The 18,252-nt window shown below is 43.0% G+C and overlaps 2 protein-coding genes across 2 annotated transcripts in view; both read left to right on the forward strand.

Annotated features, from left to right (window-relative positions):
- mindy3 (MINDY lysine 48 deubiquitinase 3) overlaps positions 1–14,356 on the forward strand; it is a 46,807-nt gene extending 32,451 nt beyond the window's left edge. The window contains exons 15-16 of the mRNA XM_056603048.1: positions 1,561–1,632; positions 13,745–14,356. Of these exons, the coding sequence (XP_056459023.1) occupies positions 1,561–1,632; positions 13,745–13,894 (222 nt within the window). The 3' untranslated portion in view covers positions 13,895–14,356. The remainder of the gene's footprint in view (positions 1–1,560; positions 1,633–13,744) is intronic.
- Positions 14,357–16,887: 2,531 nt separating this feature from the next.
- Positions 16,888–18,252, forward strand: part of LOC130391597 (integrin alpha-8-like) — a 43,509-nt gene continuing 42,144 nt past the window's right edge. Inside the window, 2 exon segments of the mRNA XM_056601808.1 lie at positions 16,888–17,378; positions 17,763–17,893. Coding sequence (XP_056457783.1) covers positions 17,188–17,378; positions 17,763–17,893 — 322 coding nt within the window. The 5' untranslated portion in view covers positions 16,888–17,187.

Below are 18,252 nucleotides of genomic sequence, written 5' to 3' on the forward strand. Positions count from 1 at the left end.
CGAAACAGGAGCCTACCCTGTATACTCTCACTACGAGAGTTATTCATCTCTCAGGCCAAGGACATCTCACTGTCATTGGTCAAACTGTTGTTTTTTCTTTGAAAAATTGGCAGTGGATGCGCTTAAACACCCATGCACACACAAAAACTCACCCTGAACACATGGGGCCCTATCTTGCATCCAGCACAATTTGCTTTCTACACCGACGCATTTGTATAAAGTTTGCAAGCGTTCTTTTCCCTCCACAGGCACGCGTCGCTAAATTAGGGAATTATCTTGCTCCCCAAGGGGCGGTTCAGCGAAAGGAGGAGGCGTGTTCTGGCGCTAACGTTACCTGGTGCTATATTGCAGTTTCAGAAAACAATTCCGCCACATACCAGGAAATACCTGGTTTAAAGTCAGTGGCGCATTGTTCAGATGCTATTTTAAGGGCGCATGCATAATGTTGCTTGTGCACCACGCGCATACACTTTGCTTCTCTCATCTACCTAGCCACACATTCTTGATAAATTATTTGGGAAAGAACAGCTGATACAGTGGTAATAAGTTGTACTTTTAAATCAATGCATCTGCAAACACCGTACCGCAAACACATATTTTCTTGACACAGACATCGTGTACAAGCCTATAACTTGATGAGTATTTGATCGTGAGAAAACATTGTTTTATCGCGAGTGAGTGTTAATAATATTGAATGAATGCGCACTGACCCCCATACCAGTCAGGAGAGCGTGTGTGTATGTGTAAAATAATTAATAAATGCGGGCGCGCATATGTGCATCCATCTGTTTAAACACACGCAAACTAAACACGTAACGCATAATACAGTCCATGGCAATGTATATTAACGGGGGGACACATGCATATTAGGAACACAAGTCGATAACAATAATGCATACAATACTGGTAAGAAACAATGTTTGTTAATGTATTGTGTATATCATTAAATAGAACCACAGTTACCGCATATCATATGTGTGTATCATAAGTTTTTTTTTTGCCGAAATGTATTTGAGGACTCAGTATTTCTGAAGTTGTGGAAGGAAACGCTAGGCCTTATTATTTGGCCGTTAACTGAGCCATTTGAAGTTAGAAATTCATGTGGTCATGAATCTGTCTCATTGGCGACCTCAAAGCCGCTGTCAAAATATCAACTTGTAAGATTAAAATGCGCTCATGGGGGATGGAAGATGGCACTCTCATTGGTTTATTGCACGTTACGCCCAAACCACACCTACGGGTAATTAGGCTACTTCAGGGCAACCCTTTAGATTAGATTTGCGTCGGGCGCAAGAGTCATTTATCCGCCGGTATAATAGCAACATTGCCAAAGAACCGCCCACAAAGCTTCTTGCGTTTGGCACTTCTCACTTGCGTTTCAGACTGTTAAAATAGGGCCCATGAGGTTTAAAGCCGGGGCCTGGGGTGTATGCTGGTGTGGCCAATCGGTTAAGAAATGTTCTGTCCATCTTCCTGCTCGCGCACTGACCCCCATACCAGTCAGGAGAGTCGCTGTGGCCTACTGCTTGTTGTTCAACCTAAACTGCTGGTGTCTTTCAGGATTCAGGAATCCCAGACTCCTTTCCGGTCTACCACTACAATGGGCTTAAACAATCCAACCACAGCGAGAGGGTAAGCTCGCTCGGAGTCTGTCTCTGAGTCTGTCTCCGAGTCTGTCTTCCCACAGTATGCATGTATTTCAGACAAGCACACACACAACCTTGCCTACAAACAGCTGGAATACACAAGCATTCCCAGTAGTATGCATTAGTCCCCTCCAGAAGGAACAATAGCCATAAAGAGCCTTTCACATTCCCCGGCTTAGTGTCCCGTTTCCCTTATATTCAACAACTTGTCAATGATGGATGGTTATACGCGGCTAGGTCCAGCCCGTTTATCTAGATGGATGACTATGTTGGAGGGTGTAGTTTAACATTAATTAATGGCTGTATAATGCTGTTGATGAGCAATATCGCTGACTTTGTATAGTCTAGGAGTACACTCTCCCATAAGGGAGCCCTGAGAACCCACAAATAGCACTGAACATACGCCTGTGCACTACCTGCACGCACACAGGCAGGGCGCCTGTAAAGCTTGGGATGGCAATTCCATTCCCAGGCTTCTTGATGGAAATAACAGACCCCTCAGCAGGTCCCCACAGCCGGTGTGTGTGTGTGTTACTATTTTGCACTTCAATTCATGAATTTTTGCATTGTTGGCCATGTGTATGTTTGTTGTTTACATATGTGTGTGGAGGTTTGTGTGTGTGTGTGTATGTGTGCGTGTATCTGTGCACATGCATGATCATAATCTGTCCACGAAGAGATCCACTTTAATCATTGAATCATCCAACCACTTCCTTTGTTCAAAGTCAACCCTGTTGAATAAAGAGCTGAGCTAGGACTAACGAAGAACTATGACTACAATACCTACAATGTTTAAACAATTATTTAAAAAAAAATGTTGCATGTGTTGTGTGCCTTCCACTTTATGCAAACTTTCACTTACATTTCTGCGATTCTGCAATTTTTGACATCCTTGAAATTGTTTCACTTCTTAATTCACCAGTACGTGTTCATCATTACTTGTCAATAAATTGTGCAATAATCAGAAAGAAAACCACAAATAAAGGTTAAGGTGTAGTATTGCAGGCCAAGATTAATATGGGAGATGGTAAAGAATCACAGCGTAGTAGAAGAAAGCTGTTTTACAGTAGTTTAACAGCAGCCTTTCGGGGTTAAATCAATCTTCTAGCTGACTTAACCCTTGCATTGTTGACAATTTGATGAATCTTTATTTGTTATTATTTTTAAATAGTTGTTTCCAGGCAGCATTTCTACTTGCAAACAATTGAATATCCTCTTAAGGGTCTGGGCAGTAGCGTGCGGTGACCCTAAATTTCAGTGGGGCAGAAACTACTGGCGTATGACCACACCAACAATTTATGTTTTTTTAATATGTATATATTGCATATATGTATACCGTATTTTCCGGACTATAAGTCGCGGTTTTTTTGTAGTTTGGCTTGCCCTGCGACTTATATTTCGAAGCGACTTATATGCCAAAATTGTGCGTACATAATCTTCGGCCGCAAGATGGCACCGTCATTCATTAGGCCTACAACTGAACGCTGCAAGCCTACTGCACCACCGAATAAATTATATTCTCGTCGTCATCGTCCTCAATGTCCTCCGGTTCAACCAAAGCTACCCCAGCCTTAGCTGCAATGTTGTGCAACATAGCTGTCACACATATCACAGCGCATGACTTGGCCGGCGAAAACTGGAGCCGTCCGCTGGACTTGTGAGCGCAACTTCCACCTCCCGATCGTGCGCTCAGGTTTAGGACCGCGGCGCATACCCGTCCGGTGGAATCCCGGTGACACTGAATTCGGTATACTCTCAACTACGAGTGGGACCGACACACCTATATTGCTATTGCAATTTTATTCAGTCTCTCCAGATTAAACGTTCTTGTTTAAATGTTTAAAAATAAATGCGACTTATACACCGATGCGACGTATATATGTTTTTTTCCTCGTCATGGAGCATTTTTTGACTGATGCGACTAATACTCGGGAGCGACGTATAGTCCGGAAAATACGGTATATCCTTTGCACACACTTGCTCGAAAAAGTAGACATGGGAAACAAAACAGTGTTTCTCTTTGAGCAACCACATAGCCATTTTTTCTTTTCATAGCTCTGGAGAAAGCATAACCGATCTACTTCGGACCGAAATCGGTACATGAATGGACAAGCGTGATCGGATAAGAACACCTAGAAAACTCGATCATAGTCCGGTTTCTACCTGCTTGTAAACCCGCGTCGGATTTCACGTTCTTCAAGTCTTGACTCTGAAGTCAAGATTGAAATGCTACATGGAGGAGAAAGGGATTGTTGCCGATTGTTACCGGATAATTGACACGGTCCGTTCGAGTAGCAAAATCGGTATAAGGCTTAATCTGATCGAGCTGTCCCATGTAAACACACTGACTGTCAACCCTGTTAAAAACAGAATAGTCCTCGTTCCTAAACACAGACTAGTCTGTGTTTTCAAAACAGGCCCTTAATTCCTTACTTGCCTCCGTAGACCACACGCAAACTGATTTGGTGGATGTGTTTTCTTTTCGAGCCTGTGTGGTGTATTTAGTTGAAAGCAGCAGGTTATGGTCAGAGCTGCTAAGTGGTGGCGGAGCGGTGGAAAAGTAACTGTCTTTGATGTTGGCATAAAACAAATCGATACTCCTGTGATTTCTTGTTGGACATGTAACAAACTGCTTGAAGGAAGGCAGTGAGGAGAGGGTGCAGTGGTTAAAATCACCATTTATAATCATGAGAGCATCTGGAGTGTGACTTAAGAGGTTGTGAGCAGCTCTGACTCTACATTTGTAGACGGTGGGATGTATACAACCAAAACAATGACGTTGGAAAATTCACGAGGAAGATAGTGGGGCCTGCAACTCACCACCAGTAATTCAATGTTCTTATCGCACACTCTCTCCTTTATTGTGATGTGCCCAGAGTGACACCGCTGTTCATTCTCATACAGGCAGACTCCTCCTCCCGTCCGCTTGCGTGTCATCACGTGATCCCTGTCCTGTCAGATTGTGAAGCCACCCATGTCCATGTATTACATAGGAATGGTGTTATTAAGCCAAGACTCTGTAAAACAGAGCAGGCTGCTTTGCCGAAACAGCCGATCGTATTTCAGAAAACCTGCGAGTTAATCATCTTTGTTCGCTAGGGAGCGAACATTACTCATTCTCACGATGGTAGAACCGGCTCACCCGTATGCCGCTCCGTCTGCCTCTTTTCCTCCGCTTCAGCTCTGGGGGTGAATCCAGGGGAGGGGGGTACAGATCGCCACAGCATCCCGAATGCAGTGTAGTTCATCTGGGCTGTATGTGTACGTGGACGCGGCCGAAGCAGCCACCCCCTGGGCTCGCACAGCCAAACAAACAAATCCTGTCCACAGGAAAAGTCCAAACGCGCAAACTTTTTGGCCTAACATTTTACTAATTGGGAGTTCACCACACATCTACCTCTGTGACAGCTTAAAGCAGTTAATTAAAACAAGAAACTGGGAGCATAAAAACAGCACACATGCAGGATTTCCGCGGTGTTGTTAAAGGTATTAAAAGGTAGTAAAGGAAATTAGCCCAAATTAAGGCCATTAAAAAGTAATGAAAGTGATCTGATGAGGTATTACATTTCCAACAAGGCCTATGAGTTTTTCAATTGGTGTAATTTACATCGGGCCTATCTCCTAAAATTACTAAAACTTGAGTGGATTTATTTTTATGTTGCGAGTGGGACGTGAGCGATATCAATGATGACACGTGGTGCGTGCGCTGAAACAAACTGGATATACCCGGCTGGCTTAGTAATACCCACTTCGCGAGTTCGCTTCTGTTAGTTCAAAGTCATTTGAAAGACAATAATGGGGAAATGCAAATTTTCTGACCTCTGGCTGGAGGAATCGATCTTTAAAGAATGATCGCAAAAAGAACATTTGTTTGACCGGTTGCCATGGTTATCTCTGTGTGGTTAATTTCCAGTTGTAGTGTTAATTAGCGATGTTGTCAGCTTACTGTTACATTAAACTGTAATCAGAAAACAAGGTTATATGCTATAGTATCTGTGGTATAAAGGCTGGGACGAATTTCGAATTATAAATATGTACAATCCATAACGTTAGCTCTCTGGCTCATAGCTCAGCTGACTAAAATACCTCCCATTGCCAAGTCGTAGCTAAGGTCCAGTTTTTTACTATTTATGTGAAAAACTTTATACTTGGATTGTAAAATGATGAAAATATAAATGAATGATCTTAATTCCTTTTCTTTGGCAAGTGACCATGGTATAAGCGGGATAATGCCTAAAGGTGTCAAAAACATGTTTGATCGATCGTAATTAAAGGGGACTACTTTTTGAGGGAGAATTAGTAAAGTATTTGAATTGTTTTATTATGTTGGCAAGCAAGAATTAGTATAAATGGGATAATCAGTCTTATTAAAACGGTTTGTGCAACCAACCGCACAACAAGACATGATTGCGGCTCTTGTCGCTCTCGTCTCTTTCTGCACAAGCTCGTAGAGCGGGGAGTGATATAGACTGATAATCCCTCTATAGAAAGTACACAGGTGTGAATTTGCGCTACGGTATGGATTTTGACGTTACCGTGAGACCGGTGTGACCGGTAGACAGCCGCGTTTAAATGGACACTTGGATCCGATTAGAAGTGGAAGAACAGCTCAATCGGAATAAAAATTAAGTATTTGATACACTGCCGATTTTGCAGGTTTTCCCACTTACAAAGCATGTGGTAGTCTGTCATTTTTATCACAGGTACTCTTCAACTGTGAGTGACGGAATCTAAAACAAAAATCCACAAAATCACATTGTATGATTTTTAAGTAATTAAATTGCATTTTATTGCATGACATAAGTATTTGATACATCAGAAAAGCAGAACTTAATATTTGGTACAGAAACCTTTGTTTGCAATTACAGAGATCATACGTTTCCTGTAGTTCTTGACCAGGTTTGCACACACTGCAGCAGGGATTTTGGCCCACTCCTCCATACAGACCTTCTCCAGATCCTTCAGATTTCGGGGCTCTCGCTGGGAAATATGGGCTCCCTCCAAAGATTTTCTATTGGGTTCAGGTCTGGAGACTGGCTAGGCCACTCCAGGACCTTGAGATGCTTCTTACGGAGCCACTCCTTAGTTGCCCTGGCTGTGTGTTTCGGGTCGTTGTCATGCTGGAACACCCTACCACGACCCATCTTCAATGCTCTTACTGAGGGAAGGAGGTTGTTGGCCAAGATCTCGCAATACACGGCCCCACCCATCCTCCCCTTAATACGCTGCAGTCGTCCTGTCCCCCAGAAAAGCATCCCCAAAGAATGATGTTCCCACCTCCATGCTTCACGGTTGGGATGGTGTTCTTGGGGTTGTACTCATCCTTCTTCTTCCTCCAAACACGGCAAGTGGAGTTTAGACAAAAAAGCTCTATTTTTGTCTCAGACCACATGACCTTCTCCCAGTCCTCCTCTTGATCATGCAGATGATCATTGGCAAACTTCAGACGAGCCTGGAAATGCGCTGGCTTGAGCAGGGGGACCTTGCGTGCGCTGCAGGATTTTAATCCATGACGGCGTAGTGTGTTACTAATGGTTTTCTTTGAGACTGTGGTCCCAGCTCTCTTCAGGTCATTGACCTGGTCCTGCCGTGTAGTTCTGGGCTGATCCCTCACCTTCCTCATGATCATTGATGCCCCATGAGGTGAGATCTTGCATGGAGCCCCAGACCGAGGGAGATTGACCGTCATCTTGAACTTCTTCCATTTCTAATAATTGCGCAAACAGTTGTTGCCTTCTGACCAAGCTGTTTGCCTTTGGTCCTATAGCCCATCCCAGCCTTGTGCAGGTCTACAATTTTAGAGCTTACACAGCTCTCTGGTCTTTGCCATTGTGGAGAGGTTGGAGTCTGTTTGATTGAGTGTGTGGACAGGTGTCTTTTATACATGTAACAAGTTCAAAAAGGTGCAGTTAATATAGGTAATGAGTGGAGAACAGGAGGGCTTCTTAAAGAATAACAAACAGGTCTGTGAGAGCTGGAATTCTTACTTGATGGTAGGTGATCAAATACTTATGTCATGCAATAAAATGCTAATTAATTACTTAAAAATCGTACAATGTGATTTTCTGGATTTTTGTTTTAGATTCCGTCTCTCACAGTTGTATTGTACCTATGATAAAAATTACAGACCTCTGCATGCTTTGTAAATGGGAAAACCTGCAAAATCGGCAGTGTATCAAATACTTGTTCTCCCCACTGTATATACGGCTCAATCGGATTACAATTCTCTGATCGGAATATAATTCCATGCGGAATAGAAGAGGTAGTGTAGGCCGCTATAATCGACATGTATACACTTATTAAGATTGGTTTGGAGTGGGTGCAGCTACTTTTTAACTTAGAGATGGCATCAGCAGCTGCAGTATTTCGCAATTGGTCAGTCGGTACTTATATGCATACCGAACTTATCCACTGTCAAGGAAAGTGGATATTTTGCCTGATTCACATCTTTCTTATAACTCTGTATGTAAGGGACAGTTTTTTTCTAATTATCTTTTTCCACAATAACATGACTTCAGTTTTAACTAACACAATTGATCACTGTTCAATCAACAATCACTGTTCCCTGCACTTGAACGGCATTTAAACTATCATGTTTTTTGATGGAGTTACCTGCAGCATATGTCAGAACCTGCACAATAGTACACATACCTTCAAAGAAGGTTTAATGTGTAGAATGTTTTTTTTACTTTGTGCTGTTAAACAGAAAAGATGTTTCCCACTTGGATTGTACAGAATGACAGAAGTCCCCTCTTTGCCTGTACAAAATGACACTGGTCCCCTGTTAAATGGTATGGAGCGACACTTACACTCCAGGATTTATGTATTCATTAGGTTAGAAAAAAAATGTTTACTGCTTCCTCTATAGTAGAAAATTAATAATTTGCCACATAGCTTTTAGACCAGGGGTCGGCAACCCTAGGCACGCGTGCCACCACTGGCATGTGGCAGCATAATCATTGGCACGCTTAAAAAGATTTTAAAAAAAAATCATATTTTTTATTTCATTATTATTTAAAAATGTCACCACACAATACGGCAGCATAATTATTACTACTACTATTTTTTTGCACTTTATTCTGTTTTGGGCATTTCCTCCCAGTGCAAATATGATTAAATTAGTTACTGAAAGCAGTGTTCTGAAGTGGGATCAATTATGAAGAAAATATTTAAAATATTGTTTCAAGTGGCCTGTATGCATCACATTCACATGGTTTTGCAAAGCTGTACATGTCTTAAAGACATTGATTTGGATGGTTCCAACATTCTCATCTATTATTGTTTTTTATATTTCTCACAGCGCAAATGTTTTTGAATGAGTTTCTGAAAGTGTTGTTTTAAGATGGGACATATGTATCAATAATTTGTAAGCCCATGTAGAAAATATAACACAAAAAAAAACATTTAAAATGTTTTGATGCATGATTGTGGACCATATTGAAATAATACAATTCCAGGCCTTTTTAAAATGTTTTTGGTCGCTGTGTCATAATTCAGCTTAATATTTAATATATTGTTGCTTAAGTCACACGAGAAAATGTCAAACTGGCACTGCATGTTGAAAAGGTTGTTGACCCCTGCTGTAGACAGTTCTTCCATATTTCATAAGAGACATTTTGTCATGAGAAAAAACTTAACTAGGGCTGTCAATCAATTAAAATATTTGATTAATCGCATGATTGTTCATAGTTAACTCGCAAATTGCAAATTAATCGAACATTATTTAACTGTTCTATATATATTTTTCGATTATTGATGAGGATTACCTTCAGTCTTTTCCAGAATTTATGAATAGATCCATGCAAGAGTGTGAGTGTCGCCCGATACCGTATAACAGGGGACTTCTGTCATGTTGTACAATAATCCAAGCAGGGACCATCTTATATATTTTAGAGCAAAAAGTTTGTCCGTTCTTTGAATGTGAACTTATGTAGGGGACAGTTTTTTTCTATATGATCTTTTTCCACAATAACATGACTTGCGTTTTAAAGGTTGGGTATGCGATTTGCGAAACGCCAGCAGATTTTGAAAATACACAACTCAAATGGTCCTACCCCCTCTCCTTCAACGCTGACTCTGACCGCGAACAGAGATGCGCGAGAGCGAGCCAGGCTAGCGTAGGTTTTCGTTTAACAACATGGCACTACATTCAGCTGTAAATTGCACCCAGTACCACGGGAAGTAGGGGTGCTGGGGGTTCTGCAACACCCCCTGTCCGAGGCCCTGTCTTATCACAGAAAACGATCATTTCTAAAAACTCCGGCCAAAGTGGAGATTTCTGAAAACGCCGGTTATGTGTTGTCGTGTCAACGGGGAGAAACGGGATTTTAGGTTTTGAAGCGTCACATTATGCACCAGGAAATGCTTAACGTCATGTGAGCGCCCGCTGTACCGTATTGGTCCGAATATAAACACAAACCCCATTGTAAGACGACCTATATTTGGAAAAAATATTTGAAGACCAGATCTTGTTTTTATGAATAAATAAATTGTATTCATTGAAATAATATATATAGGCATAGAATAAAACACTGCATTGCCACTAAACAGTAGTGAAAATAGGCCGTACTGATGTGTACACCAAAGACTATTCCTGACACTCCTCTGCCCCGCTGTGTTCGCTCTGGCTGTGGTCGCTCCGAACTGTTTCGGCCCGTGGCAAAGCGAGTCATCCTCGCTGCTGTCCAAGGCATTTTGAGACGCAGCATTTATTTAATGCTCATATGACCTAGTGCTGAAAAAAGGGTAGCGGTGGTGCGCTAAACTTGTTCTGTGAGCAGCTGGATGTGAACCATGGTGTGAAGGAAGTGAACACAACGATCGATTTTCAACTGTGCGCGCATGCACTGGTGTAATTGAGCTGCGCTGCTATATATCTTTTTTTATCAATGTAACGAGTTGCGAGTCTAGTGCAGGCTGAGTTTTTTTTTCCCAGCACCCCCTGCTGAGAATACGTTCTCGCGGCTATGGTTGCACCAGATGTTATAAACATTAAACGGTCACATAAATCTATTTTTAGAAAATGTATGTTTGTTTCATATAATTGTATTGGAAGTCCTGGTTTTCACTAGGGTTGCTGCGGTGTGGACATTTTCACAACGAGTAATACACTCGTCTCAACACCGGTATTACCGAGTATAAACGGTATAAACTTTGAAACTAGGTCAAGCGCGACACAAGCATCGGTTTTTAGACCCTTGTCCTTCAGTGGCCGCCAACGTTCGAAAGCAGCGCCTAGGATTATTCTTGATTTCAGTTTTTCTCTTTCAGCGTTTTTATTATCAATTACTCTCTGAAAAATAGTTTTCCTTCTCTTTGCTGGTGGTGGTGGTGGTGGTGGTGGTGGGGATGGTGGCGTCTTGTCTGCCATGGAAATTGTCTTCTACTGCTAGGTCCAAATGTGGATTAACTAGTTCCAGTAGCTACCGCAGGATAACAACAAACAGGAGCTTGCTCTGGGTCACGAGTACTGCACGAAGGGGTCGCGCGCGGGGCGCGGGGGAGGGGGAGTGCAGTACGACCGTTTGATTGACGTACTTACTGTCCAATGCAACGAGGTGGCAATCCAAATGATTGGCTGGAGTTTTTCGAGCCCTGCCCGTTCCCCAGATGATTGACTTGTTTAATTTTCATGTCAGTACTTCTAACTCAGTGGCTGTAAGCGGGTTATGATAAGGATTTCAAGTAATTTTGCAAAAATGGCCAAAAAAGCAAATTCCATACCCAACCTTTAACTACCACAATTGATCACTGTTCTATCAAGCAACAATCATTGTTCCCTGCACTTGAACAGCCTTAATGCTATCATCTGTTTTTTTGATGGAGTTACCTACAGCATGTGTCAGAAACTGCACAATAGTATACAGACCTTCAAAGAAGGTTTAAAATGTAGAATTTTGTTTTTAACCTTGTACTGTTAAACAGAAAAGATGGTTCCCATTTGATTGTACAGAATGACAGAAGTCCCTCTTCGCCTCTACAAAATGACACTGGTTCCCTTTTAAATGGTATGGAGCAACACTTACACATTTATGTATTCATTAGGTTAGAATAAAAATTGTTTACTGCTGTCTCTATAGAAGAAAATAAAAATCATTTGCCATAGAGCCCTTAGACAGTTCTTCCATAGTTCATGAGAGACATTTCGTCATGAGAAAAAAATACTTGACTAGGACTGTCAATCAATTAAAATATTTTATCATGATTGATCGCATGATTGTCGATAGTTAACTGCAAACTAATAGCCACATTTTTAACTGGTCTAAATAAATCTTAAAATGATGTTTGTCAAGTTTGTAAGATTCTTATAAACATGGGAGTGGACAATATGCTTGCTTTATAAAACTTTTTAACTGAACAGGTTGAGGAAACATTTCTGACAATTATGGGATCTGTGATTCACATCAATACTGTGAACAAACATCTACTGATGCCTCTGGACACATCATCAGTGATGTGCCTGGATTCATCAGACGTTTCTGGTCTTTCAACATAATACGCCCTCCAGGGGACCCAGCCGTGGCTGATCAGACCCCAGCTTATGTCCAGATGGCTAGCTAGCTACCATGACTCCATGGCTCTCCTCTTTTGAGCCACAGACATCTTGAGGCCCTCTCTGCCGCATCGGTGATATTGCGGATGGCTCTCCTCCTCTCCTCCTGAAGGCTCTGGTTAGGGAACAGGCTGCAAAACCCCTGCATCCAACCTCCACCGGGAGACACCTTGCTCTCCAACCAGCCTGCTTACAGACCCTGACCAGTCCTGCGTACTTGGAGAGCTTCCTCTCAAAGGCTTATTCCAGGCGGTCTTCCCATGGGACGGTCAGCTCCAGCAGCACTACTTGCTTGCTGGACTCAGACACAAGGACAATGTCTGGTCACAGGGTGGTGTCTGCAATGTGGCTGTGGAACTTCAGCTGATGCTCAAGAATAGAATAATTTTTTCTCTTCAAGATAGATTCCAGAGCAATTTAAATTTCAATGGAAGGTCCCCTCTTGTACAGTTAAGACCGAGAGAAGCGACAGTGATATTGAATTATAGATAAGGCTATTGGAGCAAATTAAGAAAAAGAAAAAAATGAAATGAATGTAGTGTAATCAATCTCGAAGAACGTATTTATTTAAAGTCTAAAGTAAGTTGCTGCAGTCCTTCATATAATGCAGTGAAGCTACTTCTCATTTGCACGTAAAGCATTATTATTTCCCATTAGGTTGCCATGATTATGTTCTTAATATTTTTAATCACAGAGAATTTTTTTAATATTGCTAAAATGAAAGTTTAATCATCTGTTTTTGTTGAGTTGCAATTGGAAAACACATTGAGTGAAACAATAGGCACAGACAGCTCCCCTGCTGCAGTGAACGGATTCCCCTCTTTGATATGTAAATATTGCTTAAGGTTTCAAGTCCCCGCTTGGCAACTTATTGTATTATTTATTTATTATTTATTTAAAAGGGACAGTGTGCATTAATCAACATGGCCATTGTATGGGACATATAAATGCACCAGATTTAGTTAAACTATTTTTCATCTATAGTCCCACTTCTTTAAAAAAAACAAAAACATTCATTTGAAGTTATATTATGACAAAATAACTTAAAACTAAACTCTGTATTATGTTTTTGTATTTTTACAATGACCCGAAATAGAGGTCCAAACTTGGTCGATGAAAACCGTGTGTGTGTGTGTGTGTGTGTGTGTGTGTGTGTGTGTGTGTGTGTGTGTGTGTGTGTGTGTGTGTGTGTGTGTGTGTGTGTGTGTGTGTGTGTGTGTGTGTGTGTGTGTGTGTGTGTGTGTGTGTGTGTGTGTGTGTGTGTTGCTTGTTGCTTGTTAGGGTTGGTGTGTGTGTGTTGCTTGTTAGGGTTGGTGTGTGTGTGTTGCTTGTTAGGGTTGGTGTGTGTGTGTTTTTTGCATTAATATATGTATGGATCTGTACATGCAAAACTGTGTGTGTGTGCGAATCCAAAAGTGTGTGCGTTTGTGCGGGAAATGTGTGACTGACTCTTGCAAAAGTAGCGACCGAAGATGTTAAGAAAGCCATTTGATTTTGTCTGTTTGTTTGGTACATACTGACGGGCTATGTGTTTTTGTGTGAGCAGGTGGAGTATGTAGAAGGGACCGCCTTGGTGCTGGGATTTGAAGACCCCATGGTGCGGACCGATGACACCCCAGTCAAACGCTGCCTGCAGACCAAGTGGCCCTACATCGAGCTGCTGTGGACCACCGACCACTCACCCTCGCTGAATTAGAATGAATGAATAGACCACTTCTGCACCTCCCCTTCACTCCCCTGTCCTTGCAAAACCCAACATATGTCCTACCCAATACATCCCCTTGCATTCTGATCAATTCAAATACTTTTAAGACACGTAAAACCAATGCTGGAGTAACGGTGCATTCACTTCTCATGCTATTCTTTTCAACATAAGTTGGGAATCAGCAAGCAGCTTGTTTACGTTGTGAAAAAAACTCATCTGTTTATTTCCCTTCAGCACAAAGCCCAAAATTGGTTTGGACATTAAAAGCCAAACAGTGCTTTAAATGGCAGATTGTGCTGAATGTGTCTCTAACGACCTGTCTCACTTATACAGCCACTGTGAAACACTTTCTACTCCAGCAATAGGACTGTTCACTGGAAGGGGGGGGGCACACACACACACACACACACACACACACACACACACACACACACACACACACAAACTACCAAAGCCTTCCACTTAGAAGAACACATAGAAACACATTTACACATTTAGAAGGAACGCACACTGACATTTTCTGAATAAATTGTCTCATATAAAGGTTGATCTTTATATGAGACAATGCAGGTTGATCTTGTGACTGCACAAGTGTGTGTTCGCGTATATGCGTGCTTCACGATGTTGACCAATTTCATGTGTATTTATTACAACACTCCAAGGTTCTGAGATAAATACCTCTTTTTTGTTCTAACGGTCTTCAATGTTTTTTCTTTGATGGATATTGAATGTTTGAACTCGTAGGTTAAAGCCTTTTGTTTTTCTTGGGTCTATAAATATTCAAATTCAAATAACTTTATTTTTCCGTGAGCAACTTCAGATGTGGCAGAGCAGCAGGGTGTGTCCATACCCAACAGTACATACAATAAACAAAAACATGCGCGCACACACACCATCAACCCCACAGAAAATAAAAAATCCTTGCCTAAGCCTAATGAATAAATAGTATTACCTCCATAGTGGAGGAGAAAAAAATTAATAATTTTAAAAGATTCCAGGCATTTAAACGAGAGGATACAGTTAAAAAAGATTCCAGGTGTTAAAACGAGAGGATACAGTTCAAAGAGGGGTTCAACCATTTAAAAGTCTTATGGATGGACAAAGCTGGGCTGGGTTCTGTATCTGCGGCCTGAGGGTAAGAGGGAAAACTGGCTGTGTAGAGTGTGTGTGATGTCGAGGGTGATTTGTGTTGCTTTTTTATAAAATATGATGTCACATCTGACCCGTGCCCAGATTGAGCTCTGTCCTGCAATATTTCAGACTAAATAGCAGATCCTCACTAAAGCACGCACACATGCTGGTCCTCAGAGTCACTAAATCAGCAATGCAATACATTGTGAGACACTGATGGTGTCCTATTCCCTCTCTGTCAACAGACACTTGAAGAAGCGGGGTCTTCACACCTCAAGCCTAGAGAGTAACGGAGTCGCAGGAAATGCCAAACGTTCCCCAATCTCTACGTCATTGTGCAATGATTCAATGAAGTGTCAATTGTCCTACACAAGATAATTATCAGTTCATATTAACTCAGTGGTAACAGGGAGATGTGTACATGGCTCTTAAACTCAAGACAAGGCGCAAGTGAGAGGGGTCATATGATGAACAGTGAAGATGTAGTATGGTTAAATAAACAAAGAGAGGACCCGAGGAGTGACGTTGACAAAAAGAAGAAACTTCTGACGGCATTTCTTCTCAATTCTCCATCTGGCAGTTCAAGGTAGCAACCGGTGACTCCTACACGCCATCTGCATGTTGCCCCTTCCACACGGCGTGCACACACACACACACCCTGTCTCTCAACCCCCTCCACTCTCTCTGCCTCATCCCCCTCGTCTCTAACCACCCCTCTATCTCCCTGCCTCTCATCCCCCTGCTCTCTCTCTCCCCCTCCCTTTCATCCCCCTCCTCTCTCTCTCCCTGCTTCTCATCCCCCGTCTCTCCCTGTCGCTCACCCCCCCTTATTACTCTCTCCCTGTCTCATCTTCTTTCTCTCTCTCCCTGCCTCTTTCCCTCTCCTCTCTCCCCCTCCTATCTCTCCCTGTCTCTCACCCCCTGCCCGGTGACCAACCCTGAAGTGTTGTTCTTTCATAATTCTCCACCTAGAGGGTAAATTTAAAAACAGTCCTAATATCTGGACATGAAACAAGTTGCATTTAGCCCATCAACCTCGAAATGATCATTCAGGCACAATGTTGTCACCGTATGTGGGGAAACAGCCTACATCATCGCTCTTACCATTGGACTCTCTCTTTCCCTCTCTTTCTCTCACACAGACAAATCTGCAATATTGCATGCTTGCATTCTTGGCGTTCAAACAGTATTTTGGTTGCAAAAAGATTGAGCACCCATAAAAAAGATAGTCACTCAAAACAAATGGGAAATATAAGGGGGCGTGAAGAGAGCGTTTAACTTGCACAATCTGTGATTCAATTCACAAATCAGTATGAATTTATATCAGTAGGCCTATGCTATCAACCAAATTATGTTACTTTATTGTGTGTGCGTGCATTTGTGTGTGTGTGTGTGTGTGCGTGTTTGAGTGTGTGTGTGTGTGTGTGTGTGTGTGTGTGTGTGTGTGTGTGTGTGTGTGTGTGTGTGTGTGTGTATGTGTGTGTGAGAGAGAGTTCAATGTAATTCGTGCGCGCAAGTTTATAGCCTACTGCAATGGGCAAATGCGCATATATAAATGTGTTTTTAAAGACTATAATATCGGCTGCCGTCCACTTGTGTCTTGGCTGTGGCAGCATGTCGGGTTAAGTTCGCCATTACTTCCCCGTTTCTTCCTCTCCCCATAAAAGGCGTGGGGCCGATGACGCGCCTCCCCACGCCGCTCTGAAGTGGTCTGCACGCTGTCTACAGGCTCTGTGTAGGATGGGGTGTGTGTGTGGTGGGGGGGGGGGGGGGGGGGGGGGGGGGGGGGGGGGGGGAGTCTTGTAGCTGGCAGACCTTGAGGTGGTGGAGGGTCCATGCAGGATATTCTGGTGCTCGGTGCAGAGCGAGTAGAACGGGTTAACTGACATTGTGGGGGACTGGACGAGCAGAGGAGGACCATACCTGCACGGAGGCGTTCATCTCTCTCTCTCTCTCTCTCTCTCTCTCTCTCTCTCTCTCTCTCTCTCTCTCTCTCTCTCTCTCTCTCTCTCTCTCTCTCTCTCTCTCTCTCTCTCTCTCTCTCTCTCTCTCTCTCTCTCTCCCTCTCTCTCTCCCACTCTGCCTAATGGTGTACCTATAGCCTCCGCAATATCCCGGACTTTCTGCAGGATTTATTTTTATTCCCAGAGACGATGAGTGTGTGGGACTGCCTGAGTGTTTCTCCCAGGTCGTTCCGAGGATGTGTGTTTGTGCTCTGGTCGGTGTTCTCTACAGTCTGGAGTTTTAACATCCAGGCGGACCGTCCCGCCGTTTACCGGGGACCCGGTGGGAGTTACTTTGGATACTCAGTGGACTTCTACCAAGCGACCGCCGAAAGTAACACGTAAGCACCCACCTAGTATAATATACTTAGTTAATTATTGTTCAAGTAACCTCTAAAAGGGAAGAAATAATTTCCATTCGCTTGCCCAAATACCAAACTGTTTGCCTGAATAGAACAGAACAAAATAGAAAACCCAATGAGATGTTATGTATAAAGTCAAGTGAAACCTATTCGTAAAGCATCCGGCGGTTCTTGGTCAACTTAAAAACGACATGAGTTCAACATGCCCCCCCCATGTTCTCTCTCCCTCTCCCTTGCTCCCCCCACCCGTCTCTATCGTCCTCTGCTCCGTCTCTCTCTCCCGCAACCATCTCTATCGCCCTCTGCTCTCTCCCCCCCCCACCCATCTATATGCCCTCTGCCCTCTCTCCCTCTCTGTCTCAGGATGAGTGTTCTGGTGGGGGCCCCCAAGGCCAACACCTCCCAGCCAGGTATTGTGGAGGCGGGGGCCGTCTACTACTGCCCCTGGCCCGGCGGGGCCGACAGCTGCAGACAGATACCCTTCGATAACGCCAGTGAGTCCCCAAACCTTCCTCTGCATCTGGGCCATAGGGAATGTGTGTGTACATCATTTGTAATTGTGAAAGAAAGAGGGATGAGGAACAGGGAAACAGTAAGAGAGAGAGGGATGGGGGTAGGGAAATCTGCTATTTATTAATTTGCTGCATCCCTGTTCACAATTCCCTTTTGATCTCTCTCTCTCTCTCTCTCTCTCTCTCTCTCTCTCTCTCTCTCTCTCTCTCTCTCTCTCTCTCTCTCTCTCTCTCTCTCTCTCTTTCCCAGTCTTTCTCTTTCGATCTATCTTTCAATCTGTCAGGCACTATGTCTCAGCAGGCTGTTCAGAATATGGGTTTTAAAACATAGTGTAACTCAT

This window comes from Gadus chalcogrammus, chromosome 11 (assembly GCF_026213295.1).
Source record: "Gadus chalcogrammus isolate NIFS_2021 chromosome 11, NIFS_Gcha_1.0, whole genome shotgun sequence".
Taxonomy (NCBI): domain Eukaryota; kingdom Metazoa; phylum Chordata; class Actinopteri; order Gadiformes; family Gadidae; genus Gadus; species Gadus chalcogrammus.